Source organism: Copadichromis virginalis, linkage group LG18 (assembly GCF_057382275.1).
Source record: "Copadichromis virginalis isolate Kocher_CV1m ecotype Utaka linkage group LG18, C_Virginalis_male_GT1.1, whole genome shotgun sequence".
NCBI classification, from domain to species: Eukaryota; Metazoa; Chordata; class Actinopteri; order Cichliformes; family Cichlidae; genus Copadichromis; species Copadichromis virginalis.
The window spans coordinates 9,517,808-9,539,324 of NC_140635.1; the positions used below are offsets into that span (position 1 = coordinate 9,517,808).

General features: G+C 39.9%; 2 protein-coding genes across 2 annotated transcripts; one reads left to right on the forward strand and one right to left on the reverse strand.

Annotated features, from left to right (window-relative positions):
- Window positions 1–988: 988 nt before the first annotated feature.
- Window positions 989–7,096, reverse strand: LOC146687267 (uncharacterized). The gene is made up of 9 exons (XM_085440312.1): window positions 5,889–7,096; window positions 5,127–5,152; window positions 3,692–4,824; window positions 3,477–3,579; window positions 3,114–3,216; window positions 2,982–3,034; window positions 2,792–2,870; window positions 1,683–2,570; window positions 989–1,574 (listed from the first exon to the last, which is right to left on the reverse strand). The coding sequence occupies exons 3-8, from the start codon at window positions 3,943–3,945 to the stop codon at window positions 2,011–2,013; spliced, it is 1,152 nt and encodes a 383-aa protein (XP_085296438.1). The 5' UTR covers window positions 3,946–4,824; window positions 5,127–5,152; window positions 5,889–7,096; the 3' UTR covers window positions 989–1,574; window positions 1,683–2,010.
- Window positions 7,097–14,191: 7,095 nt separating this feature from the next.
- LOC146687268 (acyl-coenzyme A thioesterase 2, mitochondrial-like) lies at window positions 14,192–17,969 on the forward strand. The gene is made up of 3 exons (XM_085440308.1): window positions 14,192–14,642; window positions 15,014–15,201; window positions 16,847–17,969. Exons 1-3 carry the CDS (start codon window positions 14,192–14,194, stop codon window positions 17,453–17,455), a joined length of 1,248 nt encoding a protein of 415 aa, XP_085296434.1. The 3' UTR covers window positions 17,456–17,969.
- The last annotated feature ends 3,548 nt before the right edge of the window (window positions 17,970–21,517 follow it).

Consider the following 21,517-nt stretch of genomic DNA (forward strand, 5'->3'; position numbering starts at 1 on the left):
CAACATCCAGCCTTTTTATGATTAAATACAAAGTGTAATAACAGAGTTATTGGGGTGTGATTTTGTTAATAGTTAGTCTTAAGTATAAGTTTAATAGTAATGAGTAAGAAAATATAGCCAGAATAATGGAATGAGACTAACACCTGACCTCACACTGAGATTTGGTATGAAGTGGCATGTTTGTGCTAATGCTGACATTGGGGCTCAGAGTTCCTCTGTGTGTATATATTTGTGAACGTTAACTTGGCTAATGTCCAAGGGTTTGACTGCTTTCCTGTTGGATTGTATCACAAAGAACAGGGATAAGAGCACCAGTGGCCGTGCACACCCTCATCTCTCTCCTTCACCCGATCATTAGTGTTGGAAACCGGCATTAGCTCAGAGTAGATTAGACTTCAGTATATGCAAGTGATTTGATTTTATGATTATTTGATTCAGTTTTTTCTGTGTTCAAGCTCAATTACTTTAATAAAATATGTTGAATTCAAACAAATAAATAAACTGTGGACATTACCCTTTTAAACCTTTCTGAAACAAGACAGGTAAAAACCAGTGTATAAAAGTTTACATAGGTATAAATAGCTCTAACACTTTACTCCAGCCTGGCGTCCACACATGTGGACATCACATTTTGGGTTATTTAGACCAAAATACTAAATCTTGATCAACAAGTGCCTGATATACAGTTACGAGGACATTATACTGCAACTGTTCTATCGAAATTTCAAATTAATGTCCTCATATGTGGCTCTCATTTTTCTTAGAAACAAAAATTAGGTAAAAAAAACAAAACCTGGTAATTCTTTCTTTTTACATTCATCGGGTTCCAATCGGCCCAAATATCAAAGAGAAATTAAAAATGCATGCCATGGAAGATTTCGGGTCTTAGGGGGTTAAAATGACCAGACCCCTCCGGCCTGTTTTCCAGGCCACTAAATTAAACCCAGTCAATTACCAATTGAACAGAATAAAAACCTACGAGGTCCACTAATAGTCCAAAAGTCCAAATCTTTAATAGAAAAGACAGGCAGAACTCAAACAAACAATAATCCAAACGAGGAGCATATATAAACACTGGAAAGTAAATAATTATAAGTTATTAAATCAGACTAATTAAATACAGTAAAACTAATAAGGGAAGACGAACACACGGGAAATAAAAATAACAGTGTAAACATACCAAAACTCAAAATAAAACAGGAAAGTTACTACAAACCGAGTGTGACACAATTACATTCATATTGAAACATATGTGATAATTTTCTTTCTTTGTAGCATTTTTAAGATATGTGTTAGAACAGTCATTATGCTGTTTGGATTAGGAACCAATCATTTTTGCCAAATAGTTAACACAAACTTAGAACAACAATGAACAATTTTCAAGATTCTGATTTACAGAACAAACAAAAGTCACAAAAGGTTTCATTATTTAAGAGACAAGATCAAGTTTTTCACACAGGAATGAAATGACAGAATCCAGTGCAGCGGGGCCAAAGGTGTGTGTCAGCAAACTGAAGGTTGAGGAATCAGTCAGCTCATGTTTAAGATTGTGTTGGATTTTGAGAAGAGTCTGTCTGTTATTAGAAAGTAAGATTAACAATGTTACACCAATAACCCAAATACGGGGAAATGACAAATAATACCAAAAAAGATACAACTTTCATATTGTTTTACTAACTTACTTTGTCATATCAGCACTTGAATGGTCGATGCCTTTACAGACCATGTCTGTTGTGACATCGCAGGCCAATCTTCCGGCAAACCCGAGGGCTAGCTCCCCAGCCTCCTCTTCACTCAGAACACTAAACACTGTTACTTTAGTTTTGGCCTTCTTAGGCCTGTCAAGAATCATTGCGGGCAGTTTGGCTTTACGGCCCTAAAAAAGAAAAAGTGCAAACACCAAAAGAGCAGAGAGAGACACACACGCGCACAAAGTTAAATGCTTTTGTTTACATGGTGTAATTGTGTATATGTTGCAGCAAATGCACAATTTCCAGCCACATTGTCACTTCATTGATACGAGTAACCCGGATTTATTTCAGGTGACATCAAAATCACGAAATGTATACCTACCCCAATCAAACCTCTGAAAACATGAACTGACATGTTCTCTGCGTTGATTCTGCGCTTGATCTCGTCTTCTGTTATTGTGTAGGTTTTCTTTTTTGAGCTTGGTACAGATAAGCGACCATGCACTCTGTAAACTGTACTAGTTCCTTCTGAATCAGTTTGGAATTCTGTATCTGCATCGATCCTGTCAACATCATCAGCAGCAGCATTATCTGTACTCAGACTTGTGCCGTATACTTCTGCTTCTTTTTCGTTGTCTTCAGTCTGTGTACCTTCATCTCTTTCAGTCTGTGTACCTTCATCTCTGACTGTCAGTCTTCCTATCTCACTGTTACTTGTCGATTTGCTGCAGATGTTCTCTCCCTTAGGAACTTTTCCTTTGTCATTCGCTGCCTGATGCTTTCCCTGATGACATTCTTCACTGGCTACTTCTATTGCTCCTCCTGTATAGCCACCCACTATGCTGCACAACTCCTTTCCCTCTGCTGTGCTGCACTGTGCTGTTACATAAAGAAGAATGATATAAACAGCACTATATCAATTTAATTGTGAAGAGAAATCCCCACAATACGACACAGTTATGTCTAAAATAGTTTTGTGTAAAAACTGGATCTTGAAACGTCCACTTTAATTACACAGTCCTGGTGTGCAAAGGCAAAATTACGAAAAAAAATTTCACTTTAAACATTTTTGGACATTGTTTAGTTATATTGTGACTTACTCTCACAGAAGATACAGATGCCACAAACAGACTTTGAACAACGCATGTGCTTGTATGCACCACATTTCTGGCACTTCACCTGTGAATTTAAAAAAAAAAAAAAAAGAAGAAGAAATAAACAAACAAAAAACAAATGAACAAAGTCCATTAAATAAACAATCTATATGGCTAAGGACATGTCATAGTGTACCCGGTCTTTGGCTGCAATCACACACCAGCACTGACTGCACTTCCTAGTTCGATCTGCAAAATATAATTTGTTTAAGTACAAGTTACATTTTCCAATGTTAGAGAAAAAGAAGGCAGCTCATTTTATCTTTACCTATTGAGGAAAATAAGTAGTGGCAAAGTCGGGACCTGAGCTTTGTGATTTCAGTGTTGTACTCCTCCACTTGTGTTTTACCGTCAATGAGAGATTGGGCAAACTAATAATTGACGAAGAAGAAAAAAAAAAAAAAGAACAAAAAGAATTAGATTAACAAAGAAATGTTTGTTTGTTTTTAACCCCCCCCCCCCCCCGAGAAAAAAAAAAAAAACAGAGCAACCAAAGCAAAGCATTACTGCTGAAATGGTTCAATCTACAAAAAAAATTGAGATTTTACCATCCTGCCTCTAAGGCTTTAAAAACTGAATAGGCAAAAATGTAAACATTACTTATATAGGTTAAAGCTATAGTTTTCAGTACCATTATGACATGCACTCCACATGAGTTCCCATCCTGTTGATGTGGGTGGCTCACATGTGACAAGGTCCACTCTCCAGCGCAGCCTCTTGCTGAAGCAAATGAGCTGAGAGATCGCAGTTATTACAAATAAAAAGCATATAGAGAAATCAATAACCACGTTCGGTAATGATTTCAATTAAATTAAATATGTTATGTTAAATATGTTAATTAATTACCTCCAGTTTTTCAACACCGCACTTTTTCTGACCTCCGACTCGCCAAATGAATTCATATAGACTATGGTCCTCTTGGGTATGTCACAAAACTGTTTTGTAAAAAGATGGATATGGTAGGCTTGGGCCTTGAGTTTTCCTAATGAGGGACACTGAAAAGTATCATGCACTAGAGAGAGTGCAAAATCTGTGCAACTTACAAACAAGGTCCAGTGGCTGCCGTTTTCCAGACAGGCTCCAATCAATTTCTCATACATCTGAAAGATGTTTTTCTGGAAATAAAAATAATGTGACAAGTATGTTTTTCTGTCAAGAATGACACTGCAAAACTGCAAAAGCTTGTCAGGTGAGACTTGTAATTAATTCTGCAGATACACAAACATATAGAAAGTGTCATTTTTGGTTTACATTAATTAATTTCTATAGTGTGTACAAAACAAATCAAGACCACAGACTCAACACGCACCACTCAATTTTTGGTGTTCTTTATCAGTTGGCCAAGACAGAAATGTTTTAATCTGTGTGCATTGCTTTTGAACAAGTCTTTACACAGAAAAGGTTTCAGAAAGGTATTTTTCAGGTTCTTCTGACAAGGCTTCAATTTTGGAAAATGCTGTTTGTTTATAGTGGCAACTTATAAACCCTTTGTGATAAGAACATAGTTACCACAGTCCAAGTCATACCTTCAAAAAGTATGCACTTTGTGCTCTTGTGGACCCATCCAAAATTTTTCCAGTGATTTGGCTTGGTATTGGATAAATGTGAGGGAAATTCTATAAAAATAACATAAATACACCTATGTTTTCAAATACATTACAAAAAACGTAAACATGCTATGTCATTATGATCAAACAAGCTTTTCAACATACCTCACACTGCAAATAGATTAGGCCATCTATTACCTTATAAAACAAATAAATAAATACATATAAATAAAAACAGAACTAAGGAATACGATTCATTAAGTAAATTGTACAATAAAGTGTATTTAAAGCAGAATTTAACATTAGTTTTATGACAACATAAAAGGATTTTTATGTCAAGAGGTACCTCATCTGAAATGTTAGTCTGGTCAAACAGGGATTTCAAACTTGAAATACCAATAGAGTTTGGTCCAGCTACTCCCACAAGGTAATCTGTGAGAAAGCATATGCTGTAGTCAACAGATATCATTTTCTTTTTGCATGCTGCAACCATCATCCATTTCAGTCTTCTAGGAGCTTTGTCTGGTTGTAGTTCTTTTTTCTCCTCCTCATCTATTAATTAAATTGTTTTCTGACCTTCCTAACTGTTTCCGACCTGTCTTCCCAATGTGATGTTTAAGCAATATATGTATGGTCAGAAGGGGGTGAAATTTTCATTGCAGTTGTACGTGTAACATTGCATGTGATAATAAAAGGCTTGATTGGTTGATTATTCAACATGAGTTGACATTTACCTGACATTGTGAAGGAGTCACAGTTTCTGTAAGGGTGTAAGAACATAACATGTGGATTTGTTACACTTCTTTTTCACAAGTTAATAACAATCAATAATTTTCATTCCATTATTTACAAGCTATCACACGATGTCCCAGGGACAACATCTACACGATGTCCCAGGGACAACATTTACACGATGTCCCAGGGACAACATCTACACGATGTCCCAGGGCAAATTCTACATGATGTCCCAGGGACAACATTTACACAATGTCCCAGGGACAACATTTACGCGATGTCCCAGGGACAACATCTACACGATGTCCCAGGGCAAATTCTACATGATGTCCCAGGGACAACATTTACACAATGTCCCAGGGACAACATTTACGCGATGTCCCTGGGACAACATCTACGCGATGTACCAGGACAAATTTGTAAATTTCTGGATTACTGTTAATCTCCATAGAATCAAGAACTCATGTCCAGTTTCACAGCTATGGACCAGTTAATTATGTTTCCAGGTGATAGTTTGATTCATAGATTCAGCACACAACCATAAGTCTAGGCCTTTTAGTCCAGATGCTCTTCACTTATGTTTGTAAAATGATCAGGGAAGCTACTGCAATTTTGCCTGACCCAACCCCCGGGCCACGAAACACCCAAAAAGTTGGGGAACGCTGGTCTAGAGAACACTGGTTAGCTAATGCTGTCGTCAAGTAGCCTATCGCTAGCAAACAAACAGCAAGCCAAGTGAGGAACATATGTATAATGCTTACCGTTTATTAAAGGAAGGTATCCTAAATTGACTTCAAATTCGGCGGACAGGCGAATTGACGGGTATTTCGAAGTCGCAAAGGAATTACGTCACAAGAAGGTGATTGGTCACTTGCAATGTTGAACCTGGAACAACATTAATTATGATGATGTGGGAACAATGCTGACACGAGGAAATCAGATCGTCCGTAAAATAAGCACAACATCCTCTGCAAGAATAAAAGAAAAGCCAGAAAAAGCTCTGTAACACACATACAGTTTCTAGGTCTGACCAACAATCTCCATCACCAACCAGTGTTGCCTTCTACTTTTAAATATCCTATGAACCTCAAGTAAAGCAGCAATCTGAGAGCGAAATATACCGGCTCCATTCTTTTAGTACAGGTAAGCAGTAATATTCTATAATAACTTCTCACACCTTCTATACAGTTTCAATAAAGCTGCATTCACAAACACTGCAACCCAGTTTTACTGTTAAGCGACAATTACAGTTCACCGTTTTGAGTTGTTTGTATCCACTTATCAGGAACCCGACTATAGTTTGAAAGTCCAGGGCATGCAAAGTTCATTCTTGCACAATGCTCGACTTTAAAGGGACCATCAGTGTGAAGCACTCTGGAAAGACTGGAGCAAACGGTGGACTGACTTCTTAACAAATCAGTTGTTAAGAACTTCAGTGTGGTGACTGATTAGTCAATGACTGAACAATCAACAGACTTGTAACCTTTCAGTAACATGTGTGTGCTGTATGAACTATAATATTAAAAAATATTATGTTACTCTTGTACATGTATTCAAGGATCATGCTGCTAACTCAACAAAAACAATCAGGTCAGATGTTAAAATGACCTGTTTTCTGCATTCTAAAATAATCTACAAACTTACCTACAGACCGTTTGTTTTGAAAACAGCTGAAATATAATATGATCATTTCTGGAGCTGATTTGACATCGGCTTTCAGGATATCCAGGAACAGATCGACATGTTACATACTACCCTAAAACTCAGTGTAGAAGCGCACGAACGTTTAAGCGGTTAACAAGCGGCGGCTGGCTCGACTGTGGTGGGTAAAAACACCGATGTCAACACATTAAAGTGAAATAAAATCAGACACTTTTTGCAGGCTGACTTTAAACTCTGCAAAACCGATTTTCTCAAGAATAAACCACTGCAGAAAAGCAAACGTCACCCATTATATATATATATAATATATCCTAAAAAATTATATATCTTGTGCTTAACTTTTGCAAATAGGTAATATTTTGATAATTTGGCCGGATATTTAATGTTGCTACATTCTCGCCGAAATCGTCGCACTATTTTATGCACTAGAAACAGTGCTTTTTCAGAACTTTACTTCCAGTTCTGAATTTCGTTTGAAATGCATTCTGGGATACTTGGCTAAGGCGAAGTCCAAACAAGTCGTCACCAGAAGCGTACTTTGAGCGTATTTTGAATTTAAAACATATTTGGGCTGCGACTCAAGTCTGTCTTAAGTCCGCGTGATCACGGGTACTTCGAGAAACAAAACCAACCACCAGACTCATTCGCTTCGGTGAGTTTTGGTTTTAAGAAAAAAAAAACATCCTTGTAAAACTCTCGGCTGTTGCACATATATGGAGATACATTTGTCTCGAAAGGTTGAAAATAATCTACGATATACAAATGTGCGGACTGAGTTAATTTTGAGTGCTCACAAATCCGTGCTCCAGTCCACATAGATACACAGCAATGTAAACATATGGAAAACTATTTTGCAAGTACTGTACATGTTACAGTACAGTGATAATTTACGTATTGAGGTCTATATATATATATATATATATATATATATTATTTTATTTTATTTTATTTATTTATTTATTTTTGCCTGTCCCGTTTGGATTTTTAGCCATCAGAATTGTTGTCTGAAGGCCAAGAAAGATGCCAAGTGGATTTACTTTACCAAGTGGATCATCGTGGCTTTGCCATATTGGTCTATTTAACTGACCTTTATTATAATTATGTATTTATTTTATTTTCATTTTTTAAAGATGGGACAGACATGACTGGGGGATAGGACAGGGTGAAAGAAAGAGAGGGTGAGAAAGAAAGAAAAATAGAGGGGAGAAGAGATGGTGAGAAAGGGGGGAAGAAAAAAAAACAAAGAGCAACATAATAAATCCAGGCTGGAGAAATCCAGGCTCATCCAGGCTGGAGAAACTGATCAGGAGGGCCCTGTTTCAGGAAGCCGGTTTAGAAAACTCAGAGTGAAAAACGACACTCACGGTTGAGTAACCCCGAACTGTCCAACTCGGAATATTCGGTTTCAGAAAGGCTGATAACAATTAGTTCAATCAACGCGGAGTTGCGTCAACCCCAAGTGAAGCGCGCGGACGAGGATACATAAAGCCCTGATAAGCGGAGCACAGATTAAGCGAGTCACCATGGAGACGGAGGGAAAAAAGGCACGGTCAATGTATTTCACAGCGCTTGAGGCCGAAATTCTGATGGCAGCATATGCCGATAACATGCAAATTCCGCGGAAAAAAGTAACACAGCCACAGCTGCAAAAGAAAGAGAGCATGCATGGCAAAACATAGCCGACAGAGTCAATGCGTGAGTGTTAATTTAAACATTGATCTAGGGATTTCCACCCATTTAACACGTTATTTTATCATATGTTATTTTATTTGTTATTTTATACATTTTATTTTGTGATGTGATGTGAGCGCAGGTGCAACCCAACAGGCCCCAAACGTGCCTGGCAGCAAGTAAAAATGAAATATAAAAATATAGTCCAAACAGGTAAGGTGTAATTGTATTATGAGCCATAGTGCTTGGTCTGTTTGTCCGATGTAAATCAATTGCAGTTAGAGGCTACATTAATTTTCTTTCTGTAAGCACTTATTGAAATTATCTGAGCACATTACAAGTACATATTTGCTTACTCTGTATGCTCAAATGTGACCCGTTATAGCCAACAGAAAAAAAGTGGAGGCCCGAAAAACAGGTGGGGGTCCTCCACCACCACCACTCACAGAGGCTGAGCAGTTGGCCCTCAGCCAAAACAGTGGGCGCCCTGTGGCCGAAGGCATCTCTGCGGGGACATCCTCTGAGTCAATAACCCCGCAAGACACAAGTGCCTACATAGGGGGTAAATTCAAAATAATACATGATGTGCATACATCCTTTCTTCACAGTCACCTTTGCAGTGCTGCTCATTCATTTGATAAACTCTTTACCATAATGGATTATTTTGTAGTGAAGTTATTTTCCTACTGATTTTGCCTTCCCTCAGTCTTGGTTGTCTTTGAGAGCATAATGACAATGAAGTGTAAGGTGATTGGTATGTTTGTTAATTGCCATTTGGTCCCTTGTAAGTTATAAGTGACCTGTATAAACCTCATATTCTATCAGTTGATGGTGTACTGCATCTGGTGCAGCCTCCTGTTGAGCCAGACCAACATGCAGTTGTGAGTAATACTCCACAGATTATATGAGTTTACAGTAGAACAGCAATGTTGTTTATTTCTTTACTACAGGAAAATAATGAAGAAACATTGACAGCTGTTACAGAGGAGGAAGCAACAGAGACACTTTATGAGGTTTACATCTTTTAATACTTTGTGTACAGGAAATACAGGCGACCAATAAAGCCAGTTGAACAAAAAATCTGTTTATTCTTCTTTCAACATGTTGAGGTGATGGGTCAAAAGAAATGATTGTGACATATGGTGTCTCTGACTGCTCTTCCATCTTGTATGTCCGTGGGAGGGTCAGGATGTTCATGGTTTGGATCACTGCTGATGTTTGGTTCAGAAGGACAGTGTTCTCCTCTAATTGTGGCAATGTTGTGAAGAATCACACATGCCACAATAATGTCACATGCCCTTTCTGGGGTGACCCTGAGTCTTTGCAGGCACTGGAACCGGGCCTTAAGCATTCCGATAGTCATTTCAACTCTGGCTCTTGTCCTGCAATTAGCCAGATTATATCGCTGCTGTGGGCCCGGTTCAGGGTCAGAGTAAGGGGTAAGCAAATAGGGTAAACATGGATACCCCCTATCACCAAGCAAGTAGCCAGTGAACTCTCCTAAGACAGAAGGATACACTTCAGTTCAAATGTCCCTGAAGCAATTGGTCTTTATATATTTTAAAGTATTTTCAACTCACCATGTCCAAATTTTGTGCTCAGTGTACATTCACAGAATATTTGTGAGTCATGGACAGAGCCTGGCCACTTGGCTTCCACATTTGTGATAATGTTGGCAGCATCATATATGATCTTCACAGTGCAGAGAACACAAATTAGCATCCATTACTATAATGAAATAATTTGTTAGTTTGACATGCTACAGGGAACTATGTACCTGTACATTAATGCTGTGGAAAGACTTCCTGTTCACATAGTCTCCTTCATTTACTGAAGGAGCAATGATTGGAATGTGAGTGCCATCTGTACAGCCAATCACGCCTGGGAACCCTGAAAATAAATGTAAAATTTAAGTAGTAGTTCAAGTATCACCACATCATAAATTAAGTTTTGGTCATCCTGATACCTGCAATTTTGTGGCATCCCTCTTTGATGAATCTTGTGGGTCTATGACCGGGGAACACCACAGACGAGTACAGGAGACGTTTCAGTGCAACTGTAACATTCCTGACTGCCCGACAGACGGTAGCCTTGGAAACGTGCTCAGCGTCACCAATATTATACAGAAAGCTCCCGTTTGCAAAAAACCGAAGTGCAATACAAATAATATGTACAGAACTGAGAGCATGTCCGCGATGTGTCACATGCGTAATATATGGCCTGAGGATGTTATCCAAATAAATTATAGATTGTGCTGAAAAACGGTAACGTTCACACAGAAAATCATCAGGAAATGATAAAATGTCCAAACGCGCTCTGATCACTCTCTCCCGGCGGAGAGCTCTGCGGAGAATTTGGGCTTCACGATCTACTGGCTCTTCAAGGAAGGGACACGCCATGTCTGACACTTCCTACTGTCAGGTTTCCGACAAAGGGGCGGAGACAGTCAGGGTTAGTTGTAGTAAACCTGCTAGGGGGCAGGTTAGCTTCACGGCGTGTGTCGTCATAGTGACTCACTCAGGCTGCAGCTGAACTCGCTTTGTGAAACCGAAAACCCAGAGTTTTCGTTAACTCAGGGTATACTTACTCAGTTTTTCCACTAAACCGGCTTCCTGAAACAGGGCCGAGGGCTAGCTCTGTGGTCGGCATGAAGCTGGACACTCTGGTGACAGTGGCAGAGAAAAGGACATTAAAGAAACTGATGGACATTATGGACAATGCCAGGCATCCTCTGCACACGGCCATTAACAACCAGAAGAGTCTGTTCAGTGACAGGTTGCTTCTCCCCAAGACAAGAACTAACAGACTTAAAAACTCCTTTGTCCCACACGCCATCAAACTGTTTAACTCCTCTCTGGAGGGGAGAGGGAGGGGAAACAGGAGGACAAAGGAGGGGGGAACAACTAAGCTGTAGTGCCTCTGCACCTCACTGTACAATACCTTTTGTGCAATACTTTTGTAAATAGTCAACGGTGCAATAGACCTCAATACTTGAAATGTGCAATTCACTTGTATTTTTATTTTTTATTCCTATTTATTCTATTTATCCCCTTCGTATATTTTATTTATATTGTCTCTGTATTTATATATGTGTGTGTGTGTGTGTGTGTGTGTGTGTGTGTGTGTGTGTGTGTGTATATATATATAATATTCTGTAACTCTGTAACTTCTGTCGGTGCTGTGCTTTTTTGGAAATCGAATTTCCCAGAGGAACCCACCCGAGGGATTAATAAAGTTCTATCTAATCTAATCCAATCTAATCTAAAAACAACACCCTCACAATAAACTAGCTAACAATAGATAACAGTAGATACTTTTTTTTAATTTCACCTGTTGGGAATGAAAAAAGAAAACAAGCAGAAGAAAACGAGAGCAATAGAATAAACAACATCACGATGATCTATGGGAATATAACGGTAAATACTAAATATTAAACATTATTGTGCAGCACGTAAGATCAACAGCGCACAGTGTGCTTTGAGGTAGGAGCCAAAAAGGGTGTAGTTTGTGTGTGTGAGCACCCGTGTGTACACCTGTAAGCATGAACGCGCTTGTTTTTAAAAGGTTCCTTCATGTAATGATCTGCTAGAGCAGCGGTCCCCAACCTTTTTTGCCCCACGAACCGGTTTATGCCCAAAAACATTTTCACGGACCTTTAAGGTGTTGCGGATAAATACAACATAATAAAACTAGTACCGGTACCGAAAAAAAGAAGATTTATTCATAACACACGTGAAAAGACCCAGGAAAACCGAGTTAACGATAAAAACGATAAAAACGATAACAAAATAACGCTGAAAAACGATAAAAACCCTGAAAACCATACATTTCACACCTGAGCCTCAACTCTCGCGGCCCGGTACCAAACGACTCACGGACCGGTACCGGTCCGGGGATTGGGGACCGCTGTGCTAGAGGGTGTGGGGAGCCACAGCCCCATCCACCAGGGCATGAAGCAGGTATGGAGGAGATCAAAACTCCAAACATCCAGAGGCCCCCAGAACACAAGAGACCAAGGAAGACCAACAGAGGGGCAGCCGCGCCACTATCCCAGAAAGAGCTGACGAGAGTCCCAGATGAGGGGTCACTCAGCAGCCGCGGAGCAGAAGCCGGGGGGGTTGCAGTGACGTGCCCGTGAGCTCCGCTGGCAGCCAGCTGTGCCTGAGTGACCGAGCCCCAGGCCGAGAGGCTGAGGGCACCCCACCCCCGAAGTGGTCCGAGCGAGCCCCAGGCTCCAGGCCCCGACAAGCAGCCACCAAGGAGTGAGTCGGTGTGTACCTGGGCGCCCATCCCCGGACACAAAGAACCACCAACGCACCGATGTCTGAGGGCGTCTGTCACTGGCAGGGGAAGTGGTGGGGGGAGATAGGCCTCCATACCTTGGAGGGCCCGAGATGCCCCCAGAGAGGTGGCGTCTGATACCCGACCAGATACAAACATCCATTCCCACCCTCATGCTCTCATATGTAATTACTCAACACTCACCCAACGTGGAGATATATTCCTCTTGTTAAAAGACCCATATTCACAAGGCGGTCTTGTGAATACCCTCAAAGCTGCAGGACTGCTTTGAGGGTATAGAGAATGTAATTTGTGAACAACATTGAGAAATCAATAACAGTTTAACCCAGGGGTAGGCAACTCCAGGCCTCAAGTGCCGGTGTCCTGCAGGTTTTAGCTCATTCAAATTGCTAAATTATCTCCTAAACGTGTCTTGACATTCTCCAGAAGACTGGTAATGAACTAATCATTTGATTCAGGTGCGAGACCCAGGGTGAGATCTAAACCCTGCAGGACACTGGCACTCGAGGCCTGGAGTTGCCTATCCCTGGTTTAACTGATTGCATGACAGAATATATATCAAATTCTGTGAACACATCATCCTGCCAGGCAGGACTGTATCACTGGATCACTTTTTCCTGATTATCCTGGACTCTTTGTGCCTCTGTTATTTCCAGTCAGCTTGTGTTACCACCTTGCAAGTCTTATTAACTTTTAATTAATTGTGACTATGCATTGATGGCATGGATTTGGGACCTTTTGTCCTAATCAACATCTATTCAAATTTTTTGTTTTTAAAAGTTTAATTGTAAACAATGGAAGAGAAATATCACTTTGAAGTTGGTGTTTACCTTTTGAAGTGGCTGTGTGATCATGAAAACGGGAATCAAAACTGCCTGAAGTGCAACGAGTGACTGAATAATTGTACTGAACATAAAAAAAACCTTTAATGGAAATCCATGCAAACCATTTACTTAACTAGAAAGAAGTCTTTACTGATGGGTGCATGGGAGGGTATCTGGTGCAAAGGTATCACACTAACAGTGGCTGTGCAAGAGCTGTTAAATATTAACAAAAAATAGTCAGAGTTTCTGTCTCGCTCTGGAAGATCCTGCTGTGCTGATTTGCTGCCCAGTGTAAAATATTACTGCCACTGTCTGAAATGGATCTAGTATTAACATTATTGACAGAGAGTACAGTGGGCACTTGTAATGTGGTTGCTTGCTAATGATACATATTTAAACTGGCACATTTTTTGAGTGGAGTTTGGATTTGGGTTTCCTGCACTCAGAGACCAAACTGGGACAGTGGGTTGTTGGTGTAATTAATAAACATAATGTAATGTAATATGGCTCGATCTGTCTCTGAAATTTCTTACAAAAAGTATTGTGTAAGGGGACTTTTTATCTTACATTCATAAAGTCCAATCTTTTTCTCTTTTTCAGAAAAGATGTCCTCTCAAGTGAGACTGAAGCTGCTGCCAAGCATCAAATGTATGTTTGATGAGCCCATTCAGGTGAAGGTGGCCGGGCTGAGGCCAAGGCAGGTTGTCAACATGAGAGCCAAATTAACTGATGACAAGGGAGTGGTGTTCAGCTCCTCGGCCACCTACAGGGCTGATGGCAGTGGGGAGGTCGACCTGAAAAGAGACCCCTCGCTAGGTGGGAGCTACGTTGGAGTAGAACCCATGGGTCTGCTGTGTTCCATGAGGCCACATACCATGCACAAAATATATCTAAAGACAAATGCCATAAACCCCCAGGTGGTGAAGTTTTCTGTGCATGAGGAGGAGGGCAGATTACTGGCAGAGATGATGAATGAGAGGCTTCTGATGAGAGATGGGGTCACCAGGGTTCCCGTCAATGAAGGGAACATCCGTGGAGTCCTTTTCACTCCTCCAGGTACTGGAGGTGGTTCCTAGGTTTCTATGTTCATTTTAGTTCATTTAACATTAACCAGCTTTTAAATCAACATTGTTGAAATTAAACTTTAACTGTCATTCAGTCATCTGAAACTTCTAGTTCAAATTTTAATTTTCTCCCACCTTGCTTACTGTAGTTCACATTTCAGGTGCGTTTCTCAGTCCTCCACAACTCATGTCCAGTTAGTACAGAATGCAGCAAGACCTTTGTTTGAAAGACTGCTAACAAAAAATAGCTGACTGTCACATATTACACCTATTCTTGCGTCCCTTCACTGGCTTCCAGAGAAATTAAGAATAAAATTTAAAATATGACTTGCTGCTGATTAGAATCTTTTTTCTTTCTTCCAGGAAAAGGTCCTTTTCCTGCTGTGTTGGATTTGCCCACCTCAGTATCTGAGGCAAGACCCAGTCTACTGGCTAACAAAGGCTTTGTGGTTCTCTCAGTGGCGGTGTACAATAAGAAGGGTGACAATATCACAGAGACACATCTGGACCACTTTGAAGAAGCAATGAATTTCTTAAAACAGCAACCAAAGGTGAGTTGCTCTAGTGCGCACAGACAGCAGAAAGATGTTTCATACTGAAGGAAAGTTTATGTTTCTATACTCTGTGCATTCTCAGAGAGGAGAGTAAATTTGTAGATCCCAGGTGGAATATCTGCTGTATTCCTGTAGCTAATGGGGATCTTAATTAGCTTAAGTGGAGTTTCAGAAATACTCTCATTTACATTCATTCAGATAATTGAATAAATTTCAGAGAGCATAAAGCCTCAGCTTTACGACATATTTTTTGTAATCGCACAAATCTTCTTGAGAAAACATGAATTGTTTCTATTATCACACAATAACATAATAATTTCTAACATATAATAATTTTCAAGATCAACATTATCAGCCCCCTGAAAAATTGACCTTTTTATTGATAGTAGAAGCCACTGCTGTGCAATGTTTGAGCTGTCACTTGAGAACGCATCACCCCAAAAACAGAAGAAATCCTTTTATAATTTTATAGAATAAGAAATGTTGAAGATCTCTAAGCAAGAAATAGATATACAAAGTTATCACAGCATTTCCAAGTTTCAATATGCAAAGTTAAGAAATTCAGCCAAGAGAGTCACACAGTACAGAACAAGCTTGGCAGGGTAGGAAGCAAAAGATTTCAAACACTCTAGAAAGAAAACTAGTGATAGATGTGTCTAAAGACCCCAGTACTACTGCCAAGACACTAGAATCTAGAATTGTAGTCTCAAAAAGGACAATCACGAGAACAAACAAAAATTTGCAGTGTGAAGTGAACCAAGGTCCATGCTAGAAGCCAATAAAATCTGGAGGAGCTTGAGAGATTTGCCAAAAGAGGAATAGACTGTAGAATGTAACAGCGGCTCTGCGTAGCGTGATAACGTGGTCATGGGGCCAAGTGGGGGAAATTGGGCTTGAAGGGGTAACTGTAGCATGGCTTGGTACATAGAGCGATCACACTGAGGAGCGTGGAGTTAGAACTGTGGTAAAAGGGGAGTACTAGAAAAGGTGAGCATGGCTATATGTCTTGCTTACTTGCAGGTGGAGTGAAAGATGCTTGGAGGGAGAGGGGGCGTGAGTTAGACGGTGTGAGATGGCTGACCTGAGTTCCGTAGGTTCCGAAGGAGTGTGATGGCAGGAGGGCAGGCAGGTGAAGCACGGAGAGATTTCCAGAGAAGAGCTGGGTTATCCGAGGTTCAAGAGATTAGCTTAATTTGGGGGTAAGGGTTTTGGAGGTTCCGGGAAAAGCTAGGGCACAAGAGAACAAGGTAAGAAAAGCACTTGGCAAATAACATGGAGCATTAGAGCCAGCTACCAACATGAAGTAGTTGACAAACTGTTGGAGAGGGAATATCAGTGTAAGGCTTAAATCTCTTTAGCCTGATTGCCTCAACTCAGCTCCAGGTGAGTGAAGCTGTTGGAGATATGACGGCCCTGCCCAGGGCCAGATACCAAGGAGACTCAAGACCCTGGTAGAAGTTTCCAGCCACTCACCCGGATCATGATAGCTTCACTGTGCATATATGAATGTGTTTATTTATTTAGTAATGGTAATATGCATATGTAGTCCACAAAAATGAAAATAATGACAGGTAGAGTCAGCCCTGCGCTCCAAATGTTTTATAGATTTGCATCGCCTTTTAATTTCTGTGTTATTTCACAGGTGGGCAGTAAAGGAGTTGGCATAATGTCAAGATGCAAGGGAGCAAATATCGGACTGGCACTCGCTGCTTTTGTGCCAGGTGTCGAGGCCATAGTGTGCATGAATGCCTGTAACGCCAATGTGGTCACGCCTCTCTACTACAAGAAACGGCAGATCCTGTCATCAATACTGTTTGACGAAAGCAAGTTTATTCCCACCGAGTCAGGTGCAATCATCATAAAGGATGCTCTTGAAGATCCCCTGGCAGAGAAGAATAAGGGCAGCTTGATCCCCATTGAACGAGCCAAGAGCCATTTTCTTTTTGCGGTTGTAGGAGACGACCTCAACTGGGACAGCGAAGCCTACATGGATGAAATGGTAGTGAGACTTAAGCATCATGGGAAGGAGAACTTTGAGACTGTTTTTTACCCTGGAGCTGGACACATGTTGGAGCCACCTTATGCACCCCACTGCCCCTCCAGCTTCAATGCAGGTGTAGGCAAACGAGTGCTGTGGGGAGGTGAGCCCAAGGCCCACATAGCAGCTGAGATCCACCTGTGGAAGAAGATCCAGGATTTCTTCAAAACTCACCTGAGTTGTGATGCAGCACAGACTAAAGCCAAGTTATAGATTCAAACAGGATGATTAGAAAGCTTGAGTTACAGAAACATAAATCATGACAGCAAATTGACTGTATGAAAATCACATTTTATAATTAATATAATAGTTGTTAATATGACAGTTTGAAATTTTAGGTGAAATTATGATTCGCACATGTCTTCCCCTCCTGTATCTCCTGAGCCCTGTACACATGTTTCTTTTTTCATTTTTCTTTATAATTTTTTGGGATTGTCACTTGATCTTCTGTCTGCTTATCCTGGACTCTACAGTCAGCTATGGTTTATTTCCAGTCGGCCTTTCTTAATGTTTCATTGAAATTACTTTTTATTTGTTTTGGCTATTTGTTCCATCATCACAGTGCCAAAAACATTATATGATGAGTGTAGATACATGTTTTTAATTTTTGCGTAACGCTGATTTTGTTATTTGATCCCACATTACTGTACTTATCTTTTGTAAATTGATCTTTATGTTGTAATTAAAAACAACAACAAAAAACAATTGTGTTAAAACTATTAAAGCCTAAAAAAAAAACGCAACAAAGAATAATGAGCTGACAAATAGACTTCAGTTTAAAGTTTAATTTACACAGTTTCCTTTCTGAGAGACCAGCAAATTAAAAAGATGACCCATGAAACATAACATATTAAAAATATTCAAATATATATAATGTGTAAATGGGAAACTAAAAATGGCTTTATTGATATGGTCCAACCCACAGATTAATTTCTTAACTTTAGGTGGAAGCAGTTTGTTATTATGTGAGAAGAAAAAACAAAACAAGGTGAGACAATGTAGCTACTCCTGTTTAATGGTTTACTCGTATTTTAAGGTAGTAAGTAAGGTACTAAGTCCACACAAGTCGTCACTAGAAATAAGGTATTCACTTGCTTTGAGCATATTTTGTATTGAACCATATTTGGTCTGCGACTCAAGTCCGTCATAAGTCCACAAGATCACGGGTACATCAAGAAACAGCACGGACTAGTGACTCATTTTCTTCAGTGAGTTTTGGTTTTAAGAAAAAAACATGCATGTAAAACTCTCTTTGGGCTGTTGCATATTTTATGGAAATAATACATCTCAAAATGATCTAAAAAAAAAGATTTTACAAATGTGTGCACTGTGTGAATTTTGAGTGCTCACAAATCCCTGCTCCACACAAACACACAGAAATGTAAACATACAGAAAGCTATTTACAAGTGCATATTTCAAAATCATAATGAACATATAAAAACACATTTTGAAGCTAAACTTCACAAATCTTCTCATTTGTGCAGTTAAAAGCTCCTTGAGCATAATACACTCGCACACACCAATCACAGTTGACAGTGTATAGGAATTTCTTTTACTTATGTATTAATCACATTATTTTATTGTATAATGCCTTGGTGCCACTGGATTTTAACATGTTTCACACTCATACTATAAGACAAATGGTGGGGGTGTAGTAAGGAAGTTGGGGGAAGCAGACAGCTCCACAGGAAGAAACTTTTGTCTCTTTGAGGACTCTGGTAGGTAGCAAGGGAGTGTGAACCTTAACCTCGTAAGACCCGAACTCTTCCACAGCATGTATTTTTAATTTCTCTTTGATATTTGGGCATATTGGGGCCCAATGAATGTAAAAACAAAGAATTACCAGATTTTTTTTTACCTTATTTTTGTTTTTATGAAAAATCAGAGCCACATATAAGGATATTCGTTTAAAATTTTGATAGAACAGTAGCAGTATAATGTCCTCATCAGTGGATATCAGGCCCTTGTAGAGCAAAATTGAGTATTTTAGTCTAAATAACCCAAAATGGGAAGTCCACATATGTGGACGCCAGGTCCTAGGAGGTTAAGGTGTGAAACAGCTGTGTACTGCCTTTTGTTCCTGGAGAAGGTATTTAACTGAGAGCCATGTTAGACTCAGGGGAGACTCTGCTGACCTGCCCCACGGTCATGTAGGCTCTCCACCAAGCCTGGTTGTCTGTTCTTTGTGTGTTTTGATTAAAGACTGTTAGCTACCGCTCACCGCTCGTCTGCAGGCTTTATTTAAATGGAAAACTTCCACAACAACAGTTAACCACATCACACATTGCTCAAGCCTTTAATTTAGTTGTGATTTTCTTGGTATTATAATTTAAAATAATTCAAATATCCAGCTGTAGTTCTGTTGTTTTTCTAAACTCATCAAAAGTGTTTTGGGGGTTTCTTTTTGTATTTTACTTTTAGAGATATGCAGTTCTAAGAGTATTTTAATCTAAATTTCTAAACCGAAGAGACTTCAGGAAAGTCTGGCGGCAGAAGCTTGATAAATCCATCCATCCATTCGCTTCTGCTTATCCTTTCCAGGGTCGCAGGGAGCTTAATAAATCTGCTCTATAATTTGACAAAAGCACACTTAAGTCGTACTGAAACTGTAAACTGTAGATTCCATCACATAAATCTTATTCACAATATTTTTCTACTCTGATATCCTGAGCGGCCCGGGAAAGAGCCAATACCTTGTGATTTCCTTTTTGGCTGCTACAATCAGAATTTTTAAAAGATATTAAAGAAATTATCAGAATTTTTTAAGAATATGGAAGAAATTTGTAAAGGTATTTTATTTACCTTGAGCTTTGTGGAACTCAAGCCGTAACGTTTTAATTTTCCAGCAGTCCCACCTTCCAGGCCTCACATAACCTCCAACGGTTGAGTGTTCTCATGTCAAATATCCCTTTTTAACTACAGAAATTTTTATCAGTGGTTTATTGTCCTGTAAGGAGTACAGAAAGGTGTATCTGAGTACTTCATACTTTAGAAAAGAAGTCTTTACTGATGGGTGCATTGTAGGGTATCTGGTGCAAAGGTATCACATTAACAGTGGCTGTGCAAGAGCTATTAAAAATTAACAAAAAATAGGACACAGAGTTTCTGTCTCACTCTGAAAGATCCTGCTGTGCTGATTTGCTGCCCAGTGTAAAATATTACTGCCACTGTCTGAAATGGATCTAATATTAACAGCTTGTTGAATTAACAGTGGGCACTTATAGTGTGGTTGCTTGCTTGCTAATGATACGTATTTAAATTGGCAAATTTTTTGAGTGGAGTTTGGTGTAAAGCATTTCATGCACACTGAGCACAAACTGGGACAGTGGATTATTTTAAACACTGCATGGTAGCAATGGCACCCTTCAGTGACAATTTTACATAAATAAGCAGTGTGTTATACTGTTATCAGATGTGGAGTCTCACTAACCACTTTAATAGTGACTTGTGTCCCAAATACTGTTTATTTGTCTTAGTTACAGATAGTGAAATAAAAATGGAAAATGATTGTTTCATAATTGTATACTCAGCTTGGTCAAGACAATAATTCGAGAACGAGAAGCGTAGGATTTTGAATTGATACCATTGGTGCATCTACTAAAGTTCTGGGGTCAGTTTGAATATCAGTGACCTTGACCTTGAGTTCAAGTTTTCTGAAAATCTTGTGAATGCTACAACTCTGTGACGAGAAGTAAGTCTCCTAGGTCTTTAAATTTGTATATAGGACTAGGAAGCTGAAGGGTTGCACTGCGGGCCATCTGTAGAGGTGTAGAGTCAACAACCTGTCTCTGAACGTGGACAAAACAAAAGAGATTGTTGACTTCAGGAGAGCACAGTGGGATCACTGCCCACTTAACATGAATGGATCCTCTGTGGAGGTCATCAAGAGCACCAGATTTCTTGGTGTCCACCTGGCGGAGAACCTCTCCTGCTCCCTCAACACCAGCTCCATAACCAAGAAGGCCCAGCAGCGTCTCTACTTCAAGCAGAAGCTGAGGAAAGCCCATCTCCCACCATCCATTCTCACCACCTTTTACAGTGGGACTAACAAGAGCATCCTAAGTAGCTGCATCACTGTCTGGTATGGTAACTGCAGCGCATTAGATCGCAGTACTCTATAACGGATTGTGAGAGCAGCTGAGAAGATTATTGGAGTCCCTCTCCCCTCCTTATAACACCCGCTCGCTGGAGGACCCCACACAGCCTTCAAACACACTCTTCACCCTGCTGCCTTCTGGAAAGAGGTCCCAGAACATCCGGGCCCTCACTACCAA

Bases quoted from the DNA above. Each gene is read 5' to 3' on its own strand.
- LOC146687267 (XM_085440312.1), bottom strand. From the start codon at position 3,945: ATGTATGAGAAATTGATTGGAGCCTGTCTGGAAAACGGCAGCCACTGG. The intron at 3,217-3,476 runs GTACTGAAAACT...GTCAATTATTAG, and splicing joins GTGGAGTGCATGTCATAATG to TTTGCCCAATCTCTCATTGA. The intron at 3,035-3,113 runs GTAAAGATAAAA...TATATTTTGCAG, and splicing joins CTACTTATTTTCCTCAATAG to ATCGAACTAGGAAGTGCAGT.
- LOC146687268 (XM_085440308.1), top strand. From the start codon at position 14,192: ATGTCCTCTCAAGTGAGACTGAAGCTGCTGCCAAGCATCAAATGTATG. The intron at 14,643-15,013 runs GTACTGGAGGTG...TCTTTCTTCCAG, and splicing joins AGTCCTTTTCACTCCTCCAG to GAAAAGGTCCTTTTCCTGCT. The intron at 15,202-16,846 runs GTGAGTTGCTCT...GTTATTTCACAG, and splicing joins TCTTAAAACAGCAACCAAAG to GTGGGCAGTAAAGGAGTTGG.